This window comes from Amblyraja radiata, chromosome 5 (genome assembly GCF_010909765.2).
Source record: "Amblyraja radiata isolate CabotCenter1 chromosome 5, sAmbRad1.1.pri, whole genome shotgun sequence".
NCBI classification, from domain to species: domain Eukaryota; kingdom Metazoa; phylum Chordata; class Chondrichthyes; order Rajiformes; family Rajidae; genus Amblyraja; species Amblyraja radiata.
In genome coordinates, this window is record NC_045960.1 from 85479246 (window position 1) to 85503736 (window position 24491).

The 24491-nt window shown below is 42.0% G+C and overlaps 2 protein-coding genes and 1 long non-coding RNA gene across 7 annotated transcripts in view; 1 reads left to right on the top strand and 2 right to left on the bottom strand.

The window, feature by feature from the left end:
- allc (allantoicase) overlaps nt 1-5776 on the bottom strand; it is a 32447-nt gene extending 26671 nt beyond the window's left edge. The window contains exons 1-4 of one of the 2 annotated variants that reach the window (XM_033021656.1): nt 5663-5776; nt 4994-5096; nt 2735-2785; nt 1296-1383 (exon numbers count right to left, since the gene is read on the bottom strand). In XM_033021656.1, coding sequence (XP_032877547.1) covers nt 1296-1383; nt 2735-2785; nt 4994-5083 — 229 coding nt within the window. In that variant the 5' untranslated portion in view covers nt 5084-5096; nt 5663-5776. The remainder of the gene's footprint in view (nt 1-1295; nt 1384-2734; nt 2786-4993; nt 5097-5662) is intronic. The other variant, XM_033021657.1, reaches the window with a different exon arrangement.
- Nucleotides 773-14169, top strand: LOC116973511. Its single transcript, XR_004412068.1, has 3 exons — nt 773-783; nt 7833-7835; nt 14132-14169. It is a non-coding gene; the product is annotated as an uncharacterized LOC116973511 (long non-coding RNA).
- Nucleotides 10911-24491, bottom strand: part of colec11 (collectin subfamily member 11) — a 42045-nt gene continuing 28464 nt past the window's right edge. For 3 of the 4 annotated variants that reach the window (XM_033021660.1, XM_033021658.1, XM_033021659.1), the window contains exons 4-7: nt 17685-17756; nt 16019-16072; nt 15827-15922; nt 12445-13161 (exon numbers count right to left, since the gene is read on the bottom strand). In XM_033021660.1, coding sequence (XP_032877551.1) covers nt 12752-13161; nt 15827-15922; nt 16019-16072; nt 17685-17756 — 632 coding nt within the window. In that variant the 3' untranslated portion in view covers nt 12445-12751. Of the gene's footprint in view, nt 13162-15826; nt 15923-16018; nt 16073-17684; nt 17757-24491 lie in introns of all 4 variants that reach the window. The other variant, XM_033021661.1, reaches the window with a different exon arrangement.

The window sequence follows — 24491 nt, forward strand, 5'->3', positions numbered from 1 at the left end:
GGGTGGTTGCAGACTGAGTGAAGATATGGAAAGTAAAACAGCCAACTAAACATTTGAATTCTCTGAAGCAAGGTTGCACAATTTCCTTCTGTTTCACTGCAATCAAGAATTCAAGGTAGGATTATAGTCACAGAGACAGATCTTTCACCCCGCCAAATCCATGTTTACTATCAACCACTCATTTTTATACTAATCCTATGCTAAGCCATTTTATTCTCCCTAATTTGGCATCAGCTGCTCCCAAGACAACCTTTCACTGACATCTAGAGGCAATTTACAGTAGCCAATTAAACCACCAACCTGTTAAATATTTTGGATGTGCAAAGAAACTAGAACACCCAGAGAAAATCGATATGGACGCAGGGAGAACATGTAAAATCCACGCAGAAAATACCCAAGGTCAGGGTTGATCTCGAGTCAATGGTGTTGTGATGTAGTAGCTCTATCAGCTGCGCCATTGTGTCACCCTTAGATTTATTTCAAGGGACAAGTGAAATTGCTGTTATCAGGCAACTTAAAGATCCTAACAACTAGAGAGCAGCCCTGAACTACTATCTACCTCATTGGAGACCATCAGGCTATCTTTGATCAGACTTTACTGGCTTTATCTTGCACTAAATGGTATTTCCTTTATTATGTATCTGTGTACTGTGAATGGCTCGAGTGTAATCATGAATTGTCTTTCCGCTGACTGGTTAACACAAAGCTTTTCACTGTACCTCAGTACACCTAACAATAAGCTGAACTGAAATGAACTGAAATAAAATTCTATCCTTTCAATCAGTTCCTACCCTGAATAGCCTGAACAATTAGCTACTGTATAATTTGGAACATCATCTCGCTTGAAGCTTTCAAAAGCCATTGCCCAGATTCAAACTTAGCTCAGATAGTAGCTGTTAGAAACATAGACATAGAAACATAGAAAATAGGTGCAGGAGTAGGCCATCCGGCCCTTCTAGCCTGCACCGCCATTCAATATGATCATGGCTGATCATCCAACTCAGTATCCCATCCCTGCCTTCTCTCCATACCCCCTGATCCCTTTAGCCACAAGGGCCACATCTAACTCCCTCTTAAATATAGCCAATGAACTGGCCTCAACTACCTTCTGTGGCAGAGAGTTCCACAGATTCACCACTCTCTGTGTAAAATTCACCACTCTCTGTTATCAGTAGCTGCATGATTAAACCTTCATACCATTGATGGGGCTGTTTTGACAGAGTTCTATCTACTTAGATACTAGTGGGGAACATAATCGTTAGCATTAAACGTGTATATTTCAGATCTTGACTTACCTGGAATTCGTTTTCTCCTGGTTTCCCAACCATCCATCCATTTGCCAAAGTTTGTAAATTCATGTGCCTTCCATTGTGGTGCTTCAGACTAAAACAAACATTGTGATTTAAAAATTAGGGACAAACCAAATATAAAAAGTCAGTCTGAAGAAGGCTCTCCACCCAAAACGTCACACGGAATCAAGGGATACGGGGAGAAATCAGGAATGGGGTACTGATTTGGTGCTGACTCAAATGGGCTGAATGGCCTACTCCTGCACCTATTTTCTATGTTTCTAGGTCACCTATTCCTTATCACCAGAGATGCTGCCTGACCCGCTGAGTTAGTCCAGCATTTTGTGATTATCTCTAATATATCCGTGACTTTGACACGCTCAGACGTGGTTGTTAATGAAGTATATTTAGAAGTGGGGAAAACATTTGAGGTTATTTTTGTTCAGTCCTGAAAAATTAGCACCATGTCAGAGGTGCAGTCCTATTCATGAGATACACTTTCATGTTGAAAGTCTTTCTGCTTGCTCCAGGGGATTGAATGATAAAAGTTCCAAGGCAGATTTTTCCAATCAAAAATTGGAAATAAATCATTGTGCAGGTAGAATACACATGGAAGAATTGCTAAGGTTGATTTGCCTACCTTTAAAAATATTTTTTTTTGTGGTCATTTTGAAATGGACTGATGGATGCCTTTGTTAACATCACACAGTTCTCATAATACAGTGGACTGCCACCAGGCCAATCTCAAGCACGATAGTGGAAAATATCCATCCCCATGCCAGTGGTTCAGAGGTTACACTGCCGTTTCATAGCACCAGCAACCTGAGTTTGATCCTGACCTCATTTGCTGTCTATGTGGAGTTTCTCTTTGTGAGTATACAGGTTGAATTTGGTTTAGTTTACATTCACATTTACTGAGGTACAGTGAAAAGCTCTTTTGTTGCATACTATCCAGTCAGCGAAAAGACTATACATGATTGCAATCAAGCCTTCTACAGTGTACAGATACAGGATAAAGGGAATAACATTTAGCGCAAGATAAAGTCCAGTAAAGTCCAATTAAAGATGGTCCGAATATCTCCAATTAGATAGATGGTTAGTCAGGAGTGCTTTCTGGTTGGTGAGGGGATGACTCAGTTGCCTGATAACAACTGAAAAGAAACTGCCCCTGAATATGGAGTCATGTGTTGTCCCACTTCTGTACCTGTTGCCGGTGGGAGAGGGGAGAAGAGGGAATGACCAGGCTGAGACTCATCCTTGATTATACTGCTGGCCTTTGCGAGGCATTGTGAAGTGTAGATGAAGCAGCATGAAGTGATTTCACTCGGTGTTCCAGTTTCCTCATATATCCCAAAGAATACCCCAGTGCAAATTACATTTCGACCATCAATTGTTGATGACCAATGCCTGCAAATTAACTGAAACATATGTAGCTTTTCACTCACCTTCAAAAGATTCTCTGCAGTTGCAAACCAATCATCTGTTGCAAAAAGGACCTGAAAAATAGTTACGTTGAAATAGCAAAATGATCACTTCCAGTGGTCCTTTATGTATCATGTCTCTTACATCTAACAACAAGGAGGTTCGCTAAGCAGAGGTAGGTGGTTGAGGAATATTTGTTGGTTAATTCAGACTGCTCTCATTAGAAGCAATAGAGCACCATTTGCTCTATTAAGTTTTGGGGAAAATCACATCCACACTAATGTGTTGAGAAATGTAGAAAGGGTACTTGCAAAATTCCCAGGAGAATGAAATGACTCGAGTACCATCGTGTTGATCAGATCTCATTTAATTCTGAGTATTTCTCGTGGCATCCACACAAATTACTTTGGCATTTCTAATGTTTCCATCTTGCACCCACTCATCCCAGTTGTTTATTGGTGGCTCAATAAATTAAAACACATTCATGATAAAGTCCTACTTTATTCATCAAATATACTGGAGCATTTTAACAGGCAGTTGCTGCTGGCGTCTCGCTTACTAATGGCCCTGACTCACGGTACGTTCATTCCAAGAGCTCTCCCGAGTTTAAAAAAAATCAAACTCGTGGTAAGCACGGAGAATGAACGTAGCGGGTACGTCGGAGCTCGGGGGCGTCTCTTAGCGGCTCGTAACGCTAACGGCAGGTACTTGGGAAGAGTCGCTAATGGCAGGTAAGCTCGGGAAGATTCGTGAAGATTTTTCAACATGTTGAAAAATGTCCACGAGAGCCCCGAGTATTGACGAGCGGCCATTACCGTAAATCTCCGATTTCGAATCAGGGCAAACTCAGGAGAGCTCTTGGAATGAACTCGTACTGTGGGACAGGGCCATAATTTTTGGTTGGTGGGGGCGCTGCAAGCCGGCGCCCTGTCAGCAGCGTGTCTGTTTTTTTCAACTTTTTTTGTTTTTTTAGTATGTTTTAAAGTATGTGTTTGATGTTTCTTTGTGTGTCTTGTGTGGAGGGTGGTGTGGGGGGGTGAGGGGGAAACCGTTTTGGTCGCCTCCTCCATGGAGAGGCGACTTTTTCCAGGTCGCCTCCCCCGTGGCCTAACAACGAGGATCGGGTGGCCTTTCCCGGAGACGCCCGGGGCTTCAGTGGCGGACGCAGCGTGGACTCTCGGCGCGGAGTGGGCGAGCCCTCGCTGGGGCTTGCCAGAGGGGAGCGCTCTGTTTCGCAAGCCCGCGGCAGCCGGCAGCCGGCAGTCTGCAGTGCTCCAGCTGGCACGGCGTCTGCATCCCTCGCTAAAGAAGCCACCACTGCCGGCCCGCGGCCAACTTTAACTGCGGACCCGGTGTGGACTCACCATCACCCCTGGAGGGGAGCTTCGACCGCCGGCCCTGCAGTCTGTGGTGCATCTGGCTGCGGCGCAAACTTTAAATCTTCGACTGCCTGCCTGCGGCCTACACCAACTTAAAGCCGTGGTCTCCGGTGGGGAAGAGCCGACTTTGGACTGGCTCTGGACTCTGGTCCCGACCACGGGGGGAAATGGAGGAGGACTGGCCAAATTTTGTGCCTTCCACCACAGTGATGAATGCTGTGGTGGATGTTTGTGTTAATTTTTTATTGTGTATTGTGTGTTCTTTCTCATTGTACCGCTGCTGACAAATTCATTTCACTTGCACTTTATGTGCAATGTGACGAATAAAACCGTATTGTATTGTATTGTATTGTATTGTAACTAGTACCCGAGAGAGAGAGTCTTTGTGTAGTACCGTAATACCATGTAATGGGTAGCATGCATATTTGTGTTATGAAGGTTATAAATGGTATGAATTAATAAGGGTTAATCTACACCGGTTAAACTATTTTTAAACATTTACGACATTGGCCTGAAACATTAACTCCACAGGTGCAGCCTGACCTGCTGAGTACTTTCAGTTGTATTTCAGACTTCAAACATCTGCAGATTTGTTTATCCTTTTCAAATTTTCATCAGTTTCATTTGTTTTTCTTTTTGCAATTCCATGTGGGCAATTTTTCTTATTGCTTGACCTATGCAACATTCTAAAAGCATAGTAGTGAAGAATTCATCCATTGCTCTTGCTGTGAACTAAATAATTGCCACAGTTCCCAGTTCAGCATCAATGCCTTTTCAAACTGCTCCAGTGAAATCACTGTAGGAAATTGACACAACAGCGTCTACATAAATGAAATGTACTGTAATTCTATTTTGTTCTTCTCAAAGTCCTTCCCGAAGCCAGAAGTGTCAGTGAAAGCTTACCTTTGCCCCTGTGGACTCACAAGCCAGGTCATTCATATGGACAAAGTCTGGAACCTTTTCTATGTTGCTCTGGACTGGACGAACTGCCATTCTTCAACCTGTTCTAATAAATTAAATGTTCGTATGTTTTTTTGCTCGAGTACAAAGGTCTTCAATAATGCATGGACACATGCTGGCTAAACATGCTCTTTCCTACAACTCTCCCCCTGGAATGTTTCTCACCTTAAAAGTGTTATCCATTTTGTGGTATGTTACCCCGTATGTTGATATCACTTTCCTTGGTATTTCATAGTTCTGCTTGTGATTATGTTTTCCTACCATTATACATTAACCAAGCATAAAATTAAATTCAATTACATTTACTGATAAGCTTCAGCATTCAGCAATTGTTGTTCCAACATGAGCAGATTTTAAACAGACATCCCTAACTGTATTTTATAAAGTAGAACATTTATAATGGCAAATCTAAATAAAAGTAAGGAAGACCAACACAATTAATATGAAAAAATGGTTTTGTATTTCTAAAGATATAAAGAAAATTACATCACAAATGCCAAGCCTAATATTTAACTTTATTTACATACTTTCAAATTGCTACTTATACTAACTCAAGATGTAGGTTTTTATTATTTGTAACATGCATATTGTACATTTGATTTTATGACTTACCAGTTTTCCTGCCGACAAGCCTGTTTGCAGCTAGTGAGTCTAAAGTACAAAAAAATGCTGGTGTCTGTTAAACAACCCAGTTATTATGTGCAAACCTGCAGAATGAACTTAGGGGCACACAGTTACCGAACTGAAGATAGTCAGCTGTATTATTGGCTGTTTCAAAACATGCAAATGGAAAGCAGCTATATTTTCTCATGCAAGTTCAAAACATATGCCCAGGAATTGAATAGCGACTATTCTGGCGTGTAAAATTGACCGTAGCTTTTGCCAAATGAGAAGACACCAATAATTCAATATCTTTTCTTAATAGCTAATATTGTGGCTTGCTTGTTTTGAGAAAACATGATCTGGGGATAAGGGGAGAAAGCAGGAACAGGATACTGATTCTGGATGATCAGCCATGATCATATTGAATGACTGGCTCGAAAGGCCAAATGGCCAACACCTGCACCTATTTTCTATTTCTATTTTTTTCTATGTTTCTATGATCTCATGTTTGGCACTTGCTGCTTGAAGCGTCCCAATCCAAACCAATACACGAAGAAGTGGATAAATCCCAGGCCTCTTCAGACGTGATAAATCCACAGATGGGTGAATCCTGATCAAGTGTACCCTACGATGTTAGAAGAAGCAAGAGAAGAAATTGCTGGGGCCCTGGTAGAGGTTTTTGTATAATCTTTTGGAAAAAGGAAGACTGGAGGGTAGCTAATGTTGTGCCTTTAGTTAAGAAGGATTACAAACCAGGGAACCTCAGGCTGGTGAACCAAATATTGGTGGTGAGGAAAGTCACTGAAGGTGCTTCTGAGAGACAGGATCAATCTACACTTGGAAAGGTAAGAGCTGATATGGGATAGTCAGCATGACTGTGAAAATAAACCCTGGCGGAACATACGCAGTGAATGTCAAGGACGTAGGGAGAGAACTAGAGATACAAGTTTTGTTCACAGTAAGTAGACAAGTTGGTGATAAAGGCATATGGCACGCTTGCCTTGATTGGCAGAACATTAAGTCTTTGTAATGTCATGTTACAGCTATACAAGATGTTGGTCAAGGTGCAACTGGAGAATTGTGTGCAGTTCGGGTCACCCACCATATTAAAGGATGTGATTAAGCTGGAGTTCACTTATCATTTGCCAGGCTTCGTCCTGACCCCACCTCTTTTCCTGAGTTCTCGTTCCCATACTGTAATTACTCTGAAAAAGGGACCCGACCCAAAATATCACCTATCCTTGTCCTCCAGAGATTCTGCCTGATCCATTGAGTTACTCCAGCACATTGTGGGTTGATTTATAAGCCAGCATCTGCAGTTCCTTGTGTGTTCAGTAAGACAACCTTTAGAACACTTCATCCTAGTAACATAATAGTCACAGAATTTTTATTAAACTTTTTCTCACCCTAGTTGAAGCTACCTTTGATCATCCTTTTGGTATTAAACAGCTAAAGGCCCTGATGCAAATCAAGCCCAATGCCCTGGAATCACCTCCCTAAATTTCTCCTTACCTCTTTCGGCCTTTAAGATGTTCCTTTAAAACCAACCTTCACGACTTCACCTGACCTATTAACTCCATCGGCATCTCCATGCTTCGTTTTGTTCAGGAATGCTTCTGTGATGTACCCTGGCTTACCTTATAGTAAACAACAGAGGTTTTCTCAAGCCAGCACCTTCAGCATGCAGGCCTCTGTTACTCCCGTTCAGCTCCACTTGGCAGGCCACATTGCTCACTGGCTTGATTCCAGAGTCCAAAACAAACCACATCTCTGGAAGAGATTACCAGATGGACAGAGGAAAGATTCAAGAATCTTGGACGAGTCAGAGTGATACAGCGCTGAAACAGGCCCTTCGGCCCAATTTTCCCACACCGGCCAACGTTTCCCAGCCACACTGTCCCACCTGCCCGCATTTGGTCCCTATCCCTCCAAACCTGACCTATTCACACAAAGGGTGGTGGGTGTATGAAATTGTCACATTAACTGCTCAAGGCTCTCCCTGGGCAGGCTTTTTAGAGTTCCCGCACTGCAACTCAGCTAAGATTCCCTTCTTCCAACCAATACACTCACTCGCTGCTCAGACTGCTGCTCCTCTGCCGACCCGCCTATGGCAGTGTATCAAATTATGAGAGCAGATAGGTTAGAACCTTTTTCCTAGGGTGGAAATATCAAAGACTAGAAGGTATGGCATTGAAAGTTTAAAGGAGATGAGCAGGGCGATGTTTTAGTACAAAGTTGGTGGTTGGTACCTGGAAGGCACTGCCAGTGGTGATAGTGGAGGTAGACATGATAGTGGTGTTTAAGAGGCATTTAGACAGATACATGGATATGTAGAGATTACGGGGATGTGGATCATGTGCAGGCAATGAGTAGTTTATCTTGGCTTCATCTTCAGTAGATATTTCGTTTTAGATTAGTTTAGAGATACAGCGTGGAAACAGGCCCTTCAGCCCACTGAGTCCGTGCTGACCAGCGATCCCCGGAGAGCAGCTATCCTACATACTAGGAACAATTTACAATCTTCACCGAAGCCAATAAACCTACAAACGTGTACGTCTTTGAATTGTGGAGGAATCAGGAGAAAACCCACACGACCATGGGAGAACATACAAACTCTGTGCAGACAGTACCCACAGTCAGGATTGAACCAGAGTCTCTGGTGCTGTCAGGCAGCAACTCCAGCAGTGCGCCACCATAATATTGTGTGCCAAAGGGCCTGTCCCTGTGCTGCATTGTTCAATGCTGTGCCCAAAGTATCCTTGAAGAAATTTTGCATTTCCATTGACTTCTGAACACAGTGGGCCAGGCAGCATCCCTGGAGAATATGGATAGGTGATGTTTCGGGTTAGGACCCTTCAGACTGGATGGTGTTGTTCAGTGTGGTGTTCTTAAGCATACTCTAATATGTACTTTGATTACATTTCTATATAATAGTGATAACTTACAAAATCACCATTAAAAGTTGATTGAAGCACTTAGAGATCCTCTAACTGAAGAACTCAAGAAAAGATTAATGTACTTACAGTTAGGATACAGATTGAATGTTTTTGGAACATTAGCAAGAGATTTTCAAAATTGGAAGCGTCATAGCGGAATTTAGGATCAAGAGATTGCTTCGTTTAGTTTAGTTTAGAGACACAGTGTGGAAACAGGCCCTTCAGTCCGATCACCTGTATATTAGTTCTATCCTACGCACTCGGGACAATTTACAGAAGCCAATTAATCTACAAATCTGCACGTCTTTGGAATGCAAGAGAAAACCAGAGCACCTGGAGAAAACCCACGCGTTCACAGGAAGAACATACAAATTCAATCCAGACAGGATTAAACCTGGGTCTCTGGCGCTGTAAGGTAGCAATTCTACCGCTGCACCATTGCAACTGGGTCCTTAACTTTTTATCACAACGGCAGCAGACAGTCAGGGTGGGCAGTCGGACATCAAGAACCATCGCCGTGAGCACTGGCTCACCCCAAGGCTGTGTCCTAAGCCCCCTGCTGTTTAGTCTGCTTACACATGATTGTACTGCTAGACTCAGTAACAACTATATCAACAAGTTCGCTGATGACTCAACAGTGGTGGGTCTCATCAGCGACAATAATGAGTCGGCGTACAGGATGGAGGTGGAGCTGCTCACAGGATGGTGCAAATCCCACAACCTCACTCTTAATGTGGAAAAAACTAAGGAGATGGTGGTCGACTTCAGGAGGGCGGGAAAACAACACCACACACCGCTGTATATTGATGGAGCTGCTGTGGAGAGGGTCAGCAGTGTGAAGTTCCTAGGACTCCACCTGTCGGATGACTTGACCTCTATGGCCAACACCACAGCAGTGGTCAAAAGAGCCCAACAGCGACTCCACCCTCTCCGGAGACTAAGGAAAGCAGGTCTCCCCACTGCCCATCTAAGAACCTTCTACAGGGGCACAGTCGAAAGCATAATAACCTACGGCATCACTTCCTGGTTCGGGAGCTGCAAGGCTTACGAACAATATCAACTAAACAGGATAGTGAAGACCGCCAGCAGGATTATTGGTGCCCCACTCCCTTTCCTGCTGGAGATATACAAGAAGAGGAGCATCAGTAGAGCCATCTCCATCATCAAGGACCCCTACCACCTATCACACCACATCTTCTCCATTCTGCCATCTGGGAAGAGGTACAGGAGCATCAGCTGCAAAACCAGCAGGATGCTCCTCAGCTTCTTCCCACAGGCAATAAGACTGATTAACGTACTTTGTCCCCTCCCAAAATATCGCTCACCAACACATCCAACCCCGCCCATACTTTGACAGTTAGGCACCTGTCAAAGTAAAGCCACTGTAAAGCCACTGTCGATCAGAATGTCTGTTTTTATTATATTGTTAATTTTAGGCCTACTTTCTGTTTTAACCATGGTAATTTTAATTTGTTTTTAAAGCTCTATGTATTTATCCTTTTTTAATTTTTTTTATTTATACACTGAATGGAAACCGATCGAGCAACGTGTTTTCGTTTCCTCTGTGTATGCGAGTACTCAGTGAAAATGATATTAAAGAAATACTGAATACTGAATGAATTGTGTCGGCCTTGGGATTCGGATGGAGAGCAGGGTGGGAAAAATAAAGCCAGAGGCACCAGCAGGGGACAAAGCAATATGAACACACTTTCTACAGAGAAATTCCAGCAGTGTCTGTGACTCTTCTTCAAATGCCACTGTCCTCCCACTAGCCAACTCTCCCCTTAACCAGAATAAACAGAAATAGCAAATGGTTGCTGGAAATCTAAAATATCAACAGAAAACTGGATGTAATCTTGGTGGCAGCTTTAGCAGTGGTAGATGGCATATAGTTTAATTAAAGTAAGGGTGGTAGTGAGGATACCACAGCCAACAGGTGGAAAAATTAAAAATCAACCCATCAAAGATAAGTGAAGGTACACAAAAAAAAGCTGGAGAAACTCAGCGGGTGCAGCAGCATCTATGGAGCGAAGGAAATAGGCAATGTTTCGGGCCAAAACCCTTCTTCAGCCCGAAACATTGCCTATTTCCTTCGCTCCATAGATGCTGCTGCACCCGCTGAGTTTCTCCAGCTTTTTTTTGTGTACCTTCGATTTTCCAGCATCTGCAGTTCCTTCTTAAACAAAGATAAGTGAAAAATGCTTGTTAGTGAACACAGAGGAATGTAAAGGTCTTACTAATGTGAGACAATGTTGCATTCTGGAAAACATAATGGTAATTTTTATACGGTGTAAAATCAAATCAAATATTTCCACAAAGTATAACAATAAAAAGAATATTTTATTTCCATTTTTAAAATAAGTACACATGGAAGAAAGTATATTTTAGCTTATTACAGCATTCAGTACATGTTTCTTTTGAATTCATTCTACCTTGCCCATTTTGTCTCATTCAACTGTGAAATTCTAATGGACAATACAGTAGAGTTGCTTAAAGCTTAAATAAAGTTTAAGTAAATTACGAGTAGCGTAAAAGTTTCATTTGCCTCACAACAATTTAAGCAACTAATTTCTGTAATACATAACTTCAATGCGTCTGGAAAATATCGCTGATTCCGCAGGCCTCATGGGCCCGAGACCCCGTACATGCGCACACTCTGGATAGGCCCCGCACATGCGTACACTCCACTCCCTTTTCAATGTTACACTTGAATCTGCTTTCACTACTCCCTGGCGCTGCATTGCCAACCTAAGCCAGTCGTTATTTCAGATACATTTTCTTCATTCCATTTGTTTTCTTTTACACATCTTCATTCCACATCCTAGTTTTTGAACCCTCTATAAATGGGAATAGTTTTTATCTACTCTGTCCATTCCCATCATAATTGTAAATACCTCACTCAGGTCTCCACATGCCACTTCTGGGCTAAGAAAAATTATCCCAGCCTGTCCACGCTCTCCACGTAACTAAGTCCCATCACTACTGCCATTATTTGTAAATCCCTTCTGTACTCCCTCTGAAACTTTCACATCTCTCGTGCAGTGCGCTGCCCAGACCTGAATTCAGCTATCAATGTGGCTGAATCAGTTTCCTGCTCTCTTTTTGCCATAAAGTCCATGATCCAGTTTCCTTTTCTTAACCACTTTCTCAATCTGCCCTGTCATTTCCAATGAACTATTCACACATGTGCCCAGATCTCTATGTCCTTGTGTCCCCACCCCACCTCCACAATTCTCCATTGAAGGTCCATGTCTCCTGTAAAATTCAGCCCTTATATTATTCTGCTCTTCCTGTGGCTCGTGCCAATTCTTGCCACAAAGCATCAAGACAAGCAGTGAATGTGTAGAATCCAATGTTCATACCGTTGGATTGTCCGCTACCCGTGTGGAATGCGAGATGCTGCTCTTCTAGTTTGCGTACGACCTCACTCTGCCAATGGAGGAGGCCAAGGACAGAAAGGTGGGTATGGCAATGGGAAGGTGAGTGAAGGAAGTGGTTATCAAGCAGGAGATCCAACAGGCCTTGGTGGACAAAGCGCAAGTGTTCGGCAAAACAGTTGCCTAGACTATGTTTTGGCTTGCCAATGTAACAAAAAAGCCTTTCACTGTACCTTGGTGCAGGTGACAATAATAAACTAAACTAAAACTCTGTAATTTCAGACCAGTTACCCAAGATTTAGGAGTTGGTGGTGTGGAGATTCAGGGTTTTGACAACTCAAAGCTAGTAAGCTTATCTTCACAGTATTCAATAATCAATCAAAAAGTTCAAACCATTATAAAGAACGAAAAATAAATTTAGGTACTGAAAAAGTGTTAATTTGTCTTAATGCAATACTGTGAAACAATTGATCTCAGATTGGTCTCTGGTTATACACACCTCCCTATTTTTATTACCGCACATTCTAGAACCCTTCGTCTTTAGATATAAAGTCCAAGTAATCTTCAATCTTCTTTTCAGTAAGGATAAAGAAGGACACAATCTTCTGCTAAAAAATTATATATTTAGTCATGCTGTAAATCTAATAATAGTGAAAAATAAAATTGAAACTAAAACTCTGGTGGTTGTAATCATTCTCCGTTGAGGTATCATAGACTTTTAAAACTAACACAGATTTATCCATTGCAGGCACGGAATAATATGCTACATTCAGGAGCCGGCTGATTTAAGGTACATCTTTGTCAAATTCACAGACAAAATACATTGTAATATGACAGGCCACGTCATTCCACCCTCCAGAGGATACCATTTCTGCACAATCTTCTTCATCGTAGGCATTGTTCGGTTCTCCGTTCCGCCATTTGTTGAAGATCAGCAAGGGTGATCCATCTGCAAAGATGAAGCGACCTTCCTCCTCCAGGTCATTAATGCCAATGAACACCCTGCTGAGCCCTGCTTCGCTGATATAAGATGCAATGAGGCTATTAGTTGCCTCATCTTTCGGCATTATGAGAAGTCCTCCTCGGTCACGACAATACTCATGGGCATCAGTGTATCTCTTCTCTTCCTTCACCAGCAGGTAAATCTTATTCTCTACCTCTCGTACTCCAGCAACAGCTGCAGGGGAGGGCAGTGCTGAAAAGTGAGCACTTTGATTTCTGTTATATTTAATAAGACATTAACAGCTTTACAAAGCCTCATATTTCCCCATTAAAAAAAAAACTATTACGTGAACGACCCCATGTTGCAAACAAATTGCCGCTGGAATAAAATATCAAAAGATTTCAATACATTTCCGATGTTTCTTTCTCTGCAATAAATCCAGACCTTCATATGCTGCATAATTTTAATTGTGGATGGATCAGGGAATGATAACGGCATATAGAATCCCAGGAAAAGTGCAGCACAGGCGGCAGTTACTCAGCCCATCATAAACATGCCAACCAATACTGAATCAAGTGATTCCCATTTCCCAGCTCCCCTTCATAACCTTTAAGTGTAAAGAAAGTTACCATCTCCACTACCCTTCCAAACCCCAAGTACACATGGGCGCAAATAGCTCTCCTTCATTCCCTTTGAATTTTTCTGTAGATTATTTTGTGTTCCCTGGTTATTGACCTTTCTGCAAAAGGAAGTAAACATAGAAACATAGAAATTAGGTGCAGGAGTAGGCCATTCGGCCCTTCGAGCCTGCACCGCCATTCAATATGATCATGGCTGATCATCCAACTCAGTATCCCGTACCTGCCTTCTCTCCATACCCTCTGATCCCCTTAGCCACAAGGGCCACATCTAACTCCCTCTTAAATATAGCCAATGAACTGGCCTCGACTACCCTCTGTGGCAGAGAGTTCCAGAGATTCACCACTCTCTGTGTGAAAAAGTACGTTTCCCCTGCTCACCTTGTACATCCCTGTCATAATCTCAGAGGTCTCTATTCCAAAAAAGCCCCCAAAATTTAGACTAGCCTTTGATTTCTTATAACTATAATTCACAAGCTTTGGCAATATCTTCGCGCCTCCTCTGCACTCATTCCAGTGCTATCACATCCTATAATTTAGTGACAAAACTGTCACATATGTTAGTTTTAACATATAGCATACAGTTTACCCATGCTATTTTATTTGCTATTTATTATTTCATTTATAAATCAAGTTTAAAAACCAGGGTATCTTTTTCAAGCCACTGCAATGAAATATACAGGTCAATATTGATTTAAACGGCTAGCTGAGCTGTGCAACAATTTCAGAGCTTAAGGTGCAGCCTTGTATATTGCTGCCCACATGTGGCCAGCAGAGGTCCCTGAAAATATCATGGTCAAATGGCAATGTTCCCATCACATGTCTAGAGTAAAAATCCTAAGCACGATATTAAACCCTTCAATGCATTAAAGGTTGGAGAGAAAATAATTTACAAGGAGTGAGTTATTAGAATAGTGCTACGTCTTTTGTCAGTTGTAAATAGATGTGTCAGGTGCAAAATGTCTGAACATTTGGATTGTTGCAGAATACAGGATTGCCACAAGGATGTGCAGGGAATGGAGGGATACGGATCACATGCAGGCAGACATTAATATTTTAACTTGGCATCATGGTCGACATGGACAATGGGGGCCAAAGGACATGTTCCTCTGCACTACTATTCTATGTTCTAATTGTGGGAATTGTACAGGTTTATGAACTAATCAACTATTGAATGCCCTGAAAAAAGGGGCAGTAACTCAGGTGATGTAAGCAAATGTTGGAATGTACAATTTTATTTTATTCAATTTTATTCGGAATGCCGAACCTGCTTATTATCTTTCATTGACCTTATTGAGGTGAAGAAGATCATCAGAGGAATGGATAAAGTAAACACTCATAGCCTGTTACCCCCAAGTCAGAGGGATCCAAAACCAGAGGCCATAGGCTTAAGGTGATAGGGAAGAGATATATGGCCCATTCTTAGTCACGCGTGTGACCAAAAATATGAAAAATTGTGGCGTATACAGGTATATTGTTTTGTACTGTATATATGATTCATATTTTTTTCGGTTTATCAAGTAAAAATGTTATGTTATGCTATCAATGTTTGTTTAGGGGGCAGAGGTCAAATATGACTGGTCACGTGTGTGACATCACACGGCAGCATTTTTTCATAACTCAGTTTTAACTTACAAACTGAATTTTAAAAAGCTAGAATGTTAGAACATTAGAAAGCTAGAACATTAACAGTATAGTTCTGCTGGTAGGAAAATAGCAATGAATAAGATTAAGCTCTTACAATATCTTTTTAATGTATTACTTTGTGTGATGACCATCTGGTCACGTGTTTGAAATTTGGTTCACTTTCCAAAGAATGGCCCATATAATGAACCTCAAGAGCAATATTTTCACACAGTGTGTAGTTGGTATCTGGATTGAGCTACCAGAGGAAACAGTTGAAGTGGATACAGTTACGATCTTAAAAAATATTTGAACAGATATATGGATCGGCAGGGTTTAGAGGGCAAGATCTTAGGCTCCTGCAGCATGGATACAGTTACGATCTTAAAAAATATTTGAACAGATATATGGATAGGCAGTGTTTAGAGGGCTGTGGGCCAAATGCAGGCAAATGGGACCAGCTCAACGTGCTAATTTTGTGGGCAAGGACAAGATGGGCTGAGGGGTCTGTTTCCATGCTGCAGGAGTCTAAGATCTTGTCTAGGTTTCTATAGCATGGCACGTCATGCTCATCTAGATGCGTCTTAAATGTTGCGAGAGTTTCCAAACAACCCTGAGGGTAAAAAAAAATTCTGAACATAATTGATCAAACTTACCATTTTTTATGAAATTGAGTTCATGTGTTAGCTTTGTCACCAGGATGTCCATTTCTCCAATTACCTTTCTCAGCTGGCCACATTCACAGGGTAAGCCTGAGGAGATTGTACAAGAATGTATTCAGCCAAAGAATTAAGGCAACAGAATAACAGAATGTGGGCTAGACCCACGAGAAGATATGATAACACTACCTGGATCACCAGCTTCTCCTTTTAGGCCTAAATCGCCAGCGTCCCCTTTGCTTCCTAGTAATTAAAACATAAGTAATTAAACATATTGTGTTTTGAATTGTATTCTGTCTTTACTTTGTGTACTAGTCATGTCTCTACTATTTATTTCATTCCCCTTACATGTTTTTCCTCTACCTGCTAAATTTTTGTAAGGTGTCCTTGAGACTCTTGAAAGGCGCCCATAAATAAAATGTATTATTATTATTATTATTATTATTATTATAAGGTTTGAACGTATCAAATTTCTAATCTGAAGTGAGACCTCTTGTCAATAGAAGCACTTTTTTTGTTAAATCACCTCACCCATAACACAGCTCTTCAGATTAATGCCTGTGCAAAGGTGTTATCACAGCTTGAATTTAAACGATGATAAAACGGATAAAATATCTATGATGTCACATTTTCACTTTCTGAGTAAATTTCCTTTTGTGAACTTTTCTCATTATAAAGATTTGTCCATATTTATAATACTGAGCATTGGATAAACTGTCTCACCAGTAGTGGTGTTTAGCCGCATGAAATTTAATTTTTCTGGCTCCTTAGTGTTAGAAAATGACCCATTGTCTCGCTTTCATTTTTGAACAATAGATTTACGTGTAAGATCAAAGTTTTGTATGAAACCCAAGATTTATATAAAGCTAAGGACAAATTACAGGGAATGGATGGATATGGATTTTGTGCAGGCCTCTAAGATTATTTTATCTTAGTATCATATTAGATGCAGACACTGTGCAGCAAAGGCCTTGTTCCTGTGCAGTACTGGTCTATTACATATCTTAGATCTTTGCATCCTAGTCTAACTATTTCAGATTTTCCAGGTTTGCTGCATCTGAAGATATCATTTTGTCCTCAAGTCAAGTTTATTGTCAGAACCACGTGTATGGTGAGGGAGAGGTACAACCAAAATGTTGCTTGCGACAACATCACACGCCCTTAGATTCTGGCAACACATGAATTAATAAATAAAACATAAATTATGCGGTACTTTTGTTCACTTAAATAGGCATATTACAAGGGAAACATCCCGTGAAGAATGACAAGGTACATATTTCAGTAAATATGCTTATTCATGGTATCAGGATACCTGAGGTGCCTCAATAGTACAATAATAATTTACAAAATAAATGTCAAGGAATTCCATCGGGAACCCATCACATCTGAACCCAATTTTCTACTCAACAGACTTTCACCTAGCGCTCATTTTTCCATTGGGCTTCTTGCACCAAGATTAAACTTTAATACCTTTTAACCACCTGCTTCTCCCTGAACTTGAGATCAACTCGTCCTGGTTCAAATCCTACGCTTAATCTGGTCTGTACATCAAAAAATCTCAATGCCATTATTGCACTCCAAAGACAAAACATATCAGATTCAGTATTTATGCTTACATATTACTTTCACCTAATCTGGTCAGACTAGGAACAAAAGAGAAGTTAAATAATTGGAACGGGGAGCAGCGGAGGCGAAAATTGTCATTTTGATGGAAATAAATAAATGACCTAATGTGAGAAAAATATAATTTGAGTAAATTGCATTGAAGAAAATCATATTGGTTGGCAGAGACAAATTTACAATCAGGTATTCAGCTAGATTTTGTGCCTGTGACCTGGAAATGAATAAAAAATACCTTTTAACCCAGCCGGGCCCACTTTTCCATAACGACCCATCATGCCTTTTGAGCCTTTTTCTCCCATAGATCCTAGAAGAAAAAAAAAAAATCAGAGAGTATTCAACACAATCTTTCCCATTTCAAGGGACTAATTTCGACACCCCCTCCAAACAAAAATCAGAAATGTTTGTGATTATCAAGAGTATATTTGCTGTTAGTTTTTTACTGGGAAATATGAACAAATAAAAACACTTCAAGTAGTATAAATAAATTTGATCCATAAATCTACAAGCCTCATCACCAGCACCCCTAGAATTATGTCACGTATGCACAGTAGCATGACCAATTAGATAGGTATTCGTAAAAAAGGCACTTCACAAAACTGAAGATGGCGGTTTCTGGAAATTATAGAAAAATAGAAAATAGGTGCAGGAGTAGGCCATTCGGCCCTTTCCAGCCTGCACCACCATTCAATATGATCATGGCTGATCATCCAACTCAGTATCCCGTACCTGCCTTCTCTCCATACCCCCTGATCCCCTTGACCACAAGGGCCACATCTAACTCCCTCTTAAATAAAGCCAATGAACTGGCCTCAACTACCTTCTGTGGCAGAGAATTCCAGAGATTCACCACTCTCTATGTGAAAAATGTTTTTCTCCTGTTTATCCATGTGTTGTATCAAAATGTTTATCCATGTGTTGTAGATTAATTTGACTAAAAATTAGCAGCAGTCACTTTTTGGACTAAGCTTTTCCCCTTACATGGTTTTAACCGACTCCAATTAAGAAAGAATATGAATGGTATTCATTGTCAAGCTGCTATTTTCCTTCTATTATAACGGCAGATGTGGAGAATCCACCCAATGAACCTCTGCAACTCGTCTAAAAAATATTCAAGCAATTAGGGGTGGCACAGTGGCGCAGCAGTAGAGTTGCTGCCTTATAGTTCCAGAGTCCCGGGTTTGATCCTGACTATGGGTGTGGTCTGTGTGGAGTCTGTATGTTCTGTCTGTGACAACATGGGGTCTCTGCAGGTGCTCCAGTTTCCTCACACTCCAAAGATGTACAGGATTTTAGGTTAATTGGGTTTGGTAAAAATTGTAAATTGTCCCTAGTGTCTAGGATAGCGCTACGTTTATGGGGTAATCGCTGTTCGGCGCAGACTCAATGGGCCAAAGGGCCTGTTCCCGTGCTGTATCTCTAAACTATATCTGCATTAGGTAGTGAAACTTGGAACATTAGCGTAGAAGAAACTGGAGTTGATGAGGACTCAGAGCGCTTTGAAATGGCTGAACACACTGCAACAGTGTTCTCATGCTTTATAGAAAGCGAGTTAATGACTGTCATACTGCTAGATCTGCCTCAACACTTCTGCTAAAACGTAGCTATAGCTGAGGTTTGAACTTTTGTTCCAAAACTTTGGAGGTCCACAGATTTAAACAGAAATAATTAAAAAACTGACATTTGATCCATAAATACAAATACTTATAAACACATGGAATAAGCAGCTAGTCATTTGGATATGTTCTCTGGCTATGCTAGTGGTGACCTCCTGTCCTTTATTTGAAGCACAGTGCCAGACCACTTACAAGCAGTGTTCTCTTAAACAAGCGCATGTTGTAGCTGGTGAGCTAATGACATTTCAAGGTTAATTTATGATCAAATGACACGCAGTGGCGGTTCGACTGCTTGGGAGGTACAAACAAAGAGGCGCAGCTTGTGGGAAATAGTTCACTTTTTCTGAGATCCAAAGTCACTGAAAAATGATTTGCTGATTATCCAGGCCGCAAGCAGATTTAAATATCCCAACTTCTATATAAGTGCATTGGATTCATAGTCTGTGTAGAAAGGAACTACCTTATTATACTGGTTTATACCGAAGATGGACACAAAATGTTGGAGTAACTCAGCTGGTCAGGCAGCTCTGGAGAAAAAGGATGAGTCTGAAGAAGGGTTCTGACCCGAAACGTCGCCCATCTTTTTTCTCCAGAGATGCTGCCTGACCCTGAGTTACTCCAGCATTTTGTGTCTATCTTGGATTCTTAGTTATTCAGTGCACAAACGTACTTACTTACTTACTGCCTATTATGCCTCCTGGCATGTAGGGCAGCAACGAAGGTCCTCCACTCCTGTCTGTTCTGGACTAGCTTCTGGACACTACCCTAGGTCAGGTCCATTGTTTTAATTTCCTCCTCTACAGTTCGATGCCAGGTGGTTTTGGGTCTCCCTCTTTTCCTTTTCCCTTCCGGTGTCCAGTGCAGGGCTATTCTTGGGATGTTGTCTGGTTCTCTTGTCAGTATATGGCCAATCCAGTTCCAGCACCTTCTCATGATGATGGTGTCCATGCTCTCTTGTCGGCATTGAGCAAGGAGATCTTGGTTGGATATGGTGTTTGGCCAAAATATTCTAAAGATTCTTCATTCATCCTAGCATCTGTCGATAGCCCAGGAAGTCCATCATGCCCAGTAGTGTTGATTCCTTCAGTTGCTGTTTCTGTAACATATTTGTTTTACGAGACAGGGTTGTTAGCCCTGTGCTCAACCTCCAACCTGGAGGACCAGTGGATCGCTCTTCATCTCGCCTCTACCCTTCGACCTGCGCAGCATGGGAGACCCTAACAGGAGACGAATCTCCCCATGGCATAGCTCTAGGGGTCTCAGTGCACAAAGTTACACTAGAATTAGTCATCTTCATTTCAATCAATTCAGTTTTGTTTAGTTACAAATAAGCAGTGTGCAATTTTCTCCTTGACTTTTACAAGCAGTGAGAGAGATGGAATTGATAACAGATTAATTTCTGGCACTACTTGTGGGCAGAGCACCAAGGCAAATTCCTTGTATGTGAATACTTGGCCAATAAACTTACTTACTTGCTATTCAGTTGTATCATGGCTGACATACATGTCAATTCCATCTTTTTCTCAGATCGATGCCCCTTGATATTTGGACCTAACAAAATATTCCATATCACTCTTAAAAATTAGATTAGTGAAGGATTAGTGTAAATGGGTTGGCATAGGTTATGTGGGCGGAAGGGCCAGTGCCATGCTGTGTGACAACTGGTGGTTGTTGAGCTATCCTTACTGCTTCCACTTCCACCCCTGTACTTCCACTCCTGATTGCTGTAAAGCTGATGGCAACGATTGTTATCTCATGATGGTAAGGTCATGTGACGTAATGCACTCATCCTGATATCTGCTTCGTCAAGCACTGCAAGGGTCCAATGGACTCCAACTCGAAAACTCAGAAACAAAGAAGATTACAAGGTTGTATGCCCATTCCATTCCACTGACCTTCCCATCACTGAAGGGATCTGCAGGAGGGGCTGCCTGAAAAAGGTAGCTAATATCATCAAAAAAAAGCACACCACCCTGGCCATGCGCTTATTTTGCTATTACCATCGCGAAATCGGTACAGGAGATGAAGAAACGTGACCACCAGGTTCAAAAACAGCTTCTTCCAAGTAACCCTCAGGCTCTTGAACACTACACAACACTAGCCTCAGCAACTATGAACCTCTATAAACTGTGTCTTTGGGTGCACTAAAGACTTCTTTTTTTTTGCCTAGTATTACAGTTGTTAATTTACTGATTTATTTTAAGTGTTATTTAGCTGTGTCTATTGCGTTTGTAGGTCTATTAAACTACTGCAAGTAAGAATTTCATTGTCCATTGTCAGTACGTATGACAATTAAATACTCTTGACTCTTGAGTGGTCCACACAGTGGATTCGATACGCCATCAATGGTCTGCTTCACTACATTGCTCGCGACCTTTGATGTATGTAGGCCACACGCGTGTGCGAGACACAGATCAAAGTTATCATCAAGCTCAATAGCAACCTTTCCATTGTTGTACCAGGTGAAATCAGGCTGGTACAGCGTTCTGTCTGAAAGTGAAACAGAATGCACAGCTGCTTGGATGTTGGAAATTCATCTCCATGATTCACAACCGATGGTCACACATCAACAGAGCACGGAAGTGGAGGAATTCCTTTCTTTTCCCGTGTGGGACCGTGTTCTACAACAGGTGATTGAGCATCCACTGCAGAGCCCAGGAACAATGAGTCATGAGACCAGCGATGCAACACATTGGGTCTCAGTGTGCTAAGCTAATCACCGCCACTGCTAAGCTAGTTCCAAGCGATCGGTTTCACGAAGCTCTGGGGTGACCTGATAAAAGTCTATAAAATTCTACGACAGTCAGAAACCTTTTCCCAGGATGGAAACGTTGAAGGCTAGAGAGCATAGCTTTAAACTGAGGGGTGCAAAATTTATAGATTTGTGGCCCAAGTTTATTTTTAATACACACGGAGAATGGTGGGTGCCTGGGTTAATGGTGGAGGTAGCATAATAGTGGCATTTAAAAGGCTTTTAGATAGGCACATGGATATGAAGGGAATCGAGTGATATAGTAGATCATGTGCAGACAGAGAGATTAGTTTAACTTGGCATCATGTTCAGACTGGACACGGTGGGCTGAAGCATGGGCGGAATTCCTCGGGGGGGGAGACACGTCCCTCCATGCTTTGAGAGGTGGGGGACAACCCCCCCATGTTTTGTAATCTGGATTTTGAAATTCGGTGAAAAAATAATAATAAATCTCCGCTTTCCGCGAGACAGTGGGGGTGTCACTGTTAAGCGCTTGTTAAATGTCTCTATTAACACCGTATTAACACGATGTGTCACCAATTGTGCTTTGACCTTCCAAAGCTGTCTGATGTGGGTACAATTACCATTTGAACTAATTGGATGTTTTGGTGGATAAGAAAGATTTAAACGGGTATCGGATTTAAATGGGTCAGGTCATTAAGGAATCTGGTCGAACCGGCTTCCTGGCTGGCTTGCAGGTAAGTCTGTCATTCAGATCACTCGCGTTATTTAATATTTTCTTCCCATCTCTCTCTCTCCCCCCTCCAAGGTTGGATCTTCTGTTTGCGTTTATTTGCTTCAGTTGTATTTGTTTACGTGTTATTTATCACATTGTAGCTTTTGAATGATTCAATCGGGTATCAGACGCTAAGGTCTGAATCGGCCCATACGCGGGGCCTTTCATCGACCGCACAGGCTTAAAATCAAACTGCTGCATCAAGGTGATCAAGACTCCCGATGTTGAAGCCCCCGCCGGCCGATTTTAAGCTGCTCTGGTCGATGAAAGGCCCCGCTAACGGGCCAATTCAAGCCCACGATTTGGGGCGGACGAAGTTGCTGTTGCTGGAGTTCGGTGTCGGTGACCAACCAGGTCAGCTCCCGATGTTACTGTCCACAGCAAAGATCATAGCTCTATGTTCTTTGGTCCACATGGCCCACGGCCGAAACCTCCGAAGCCTTGCGTGTGCATGTGTGTGTGTGTGCGCGCATGCACGCGGCCGCTAAGAAATTGTGTCCCCCCCCATGTTTTGCTAGTGATTTCTGCTCCTGGGCTGAAGGGCCTCTTTCTGTGCGGCACTGTTCTATGTTCGACACAGGTGACAAGACCTGGATTTATGTCCATTTCCGATTGTTCCTGTGCCTTCAAATCTGCATGCTTTTGCTCTCTTGATTGAATAGCAGGTATTGAGGTTACGTTCCGTGATGCAGGTTTGATGTTCACAATCCAGCTAAGTCTGACAATTGTGTGACCAACCAATGATGGACATGAGGGGTTGGACAGGCTAGATGCAGGAGGATTGTTCCCGATGTTAGGGAAGTCCACAATAAGGGGTCACAGTTTAAGGATAAGGGGGAAGTCTTTTAGGACCGAGATAAGAAAATCATTTTTGGTGAGACCACACCTGGAGTATCGCGTACAGTTTTTGTCTCCAAATCTGAGGAAAGACATTCTTGCCATAGAGGGAGTACAGAGAAGGTTCACCAGACTGATTCCTGGGAAGTCAGGACTTTCATATGAAGAAAGACTGGATAGACTCGGCTTGTACTCGCTATAATTTAGAAGATTGAGGGAGGATCTTATAGAAACTTACAAAATTCTTAAGGGGTTAGACAGGCTAGATGCAGGAAGATTATTCCCGATGTTGGGGAAGTCCAGAACAAGGGGTCACAGTTTAAGGATAAGAGGGAAGTCTTTTAGGACCGAGATGAGAAAATCATTTTTTACACAGAGAGTGGTGAATCTGTGGAATTCTCAGCCACAGAAGGTAGTTGAGGCCAGTTCATTGGCTATATTTAAGAGGGAGTTAGATGTGGCCCTTGTGGCTAAAGGGATCAGGGGGTATGGAGAGAAGGCAGGTACAGGATACCGAGTTGGATGATCAGCCATGAACATATTGAATGGCAGTGCAGGCTCGAAGGGCACCTATTTTCTATATTTCTATGAATCAAATTGGTAATGTGCTGGAATGGTAACATTGGGGTTGCGATGCTATTTGAAGATGCGTTCACTGCCATTAACTTCTGATGCGAGGTCCGCTGGAGGGACTGATTCTACATGCTTTGGACGATTCCTGCCACTAAATTCTGCAGTGCTCTTCCACAGCCTAAGTGTGCCTACTCTGCTTTGAGAAGGACTTAATTGTTCTATAGGCTGGCTATACCAAGGCTTCCACTGCAACATCTGAAAACCTTGAAGCTCACTGTCTCCCATGTTGCGTCAATGTTTTCAATGTTTCCCCAAGTGAGATTCGCTTCTTGCATGGCTGCCTGCATCTGCTCCAACCACAATCCTTCTCCTACCTGAGAGGTGCAATCTATCTTTAAATTGTACGGATTGTCTGTAACTGGAGCAGGCCACTCACCATAGTGGCCAAGTCAATAAACAAAACAGTTAATGCCAGCTGGACATTAAAACTATTGAAAAACCAGGCAGCATAAACATAGAACAATACAG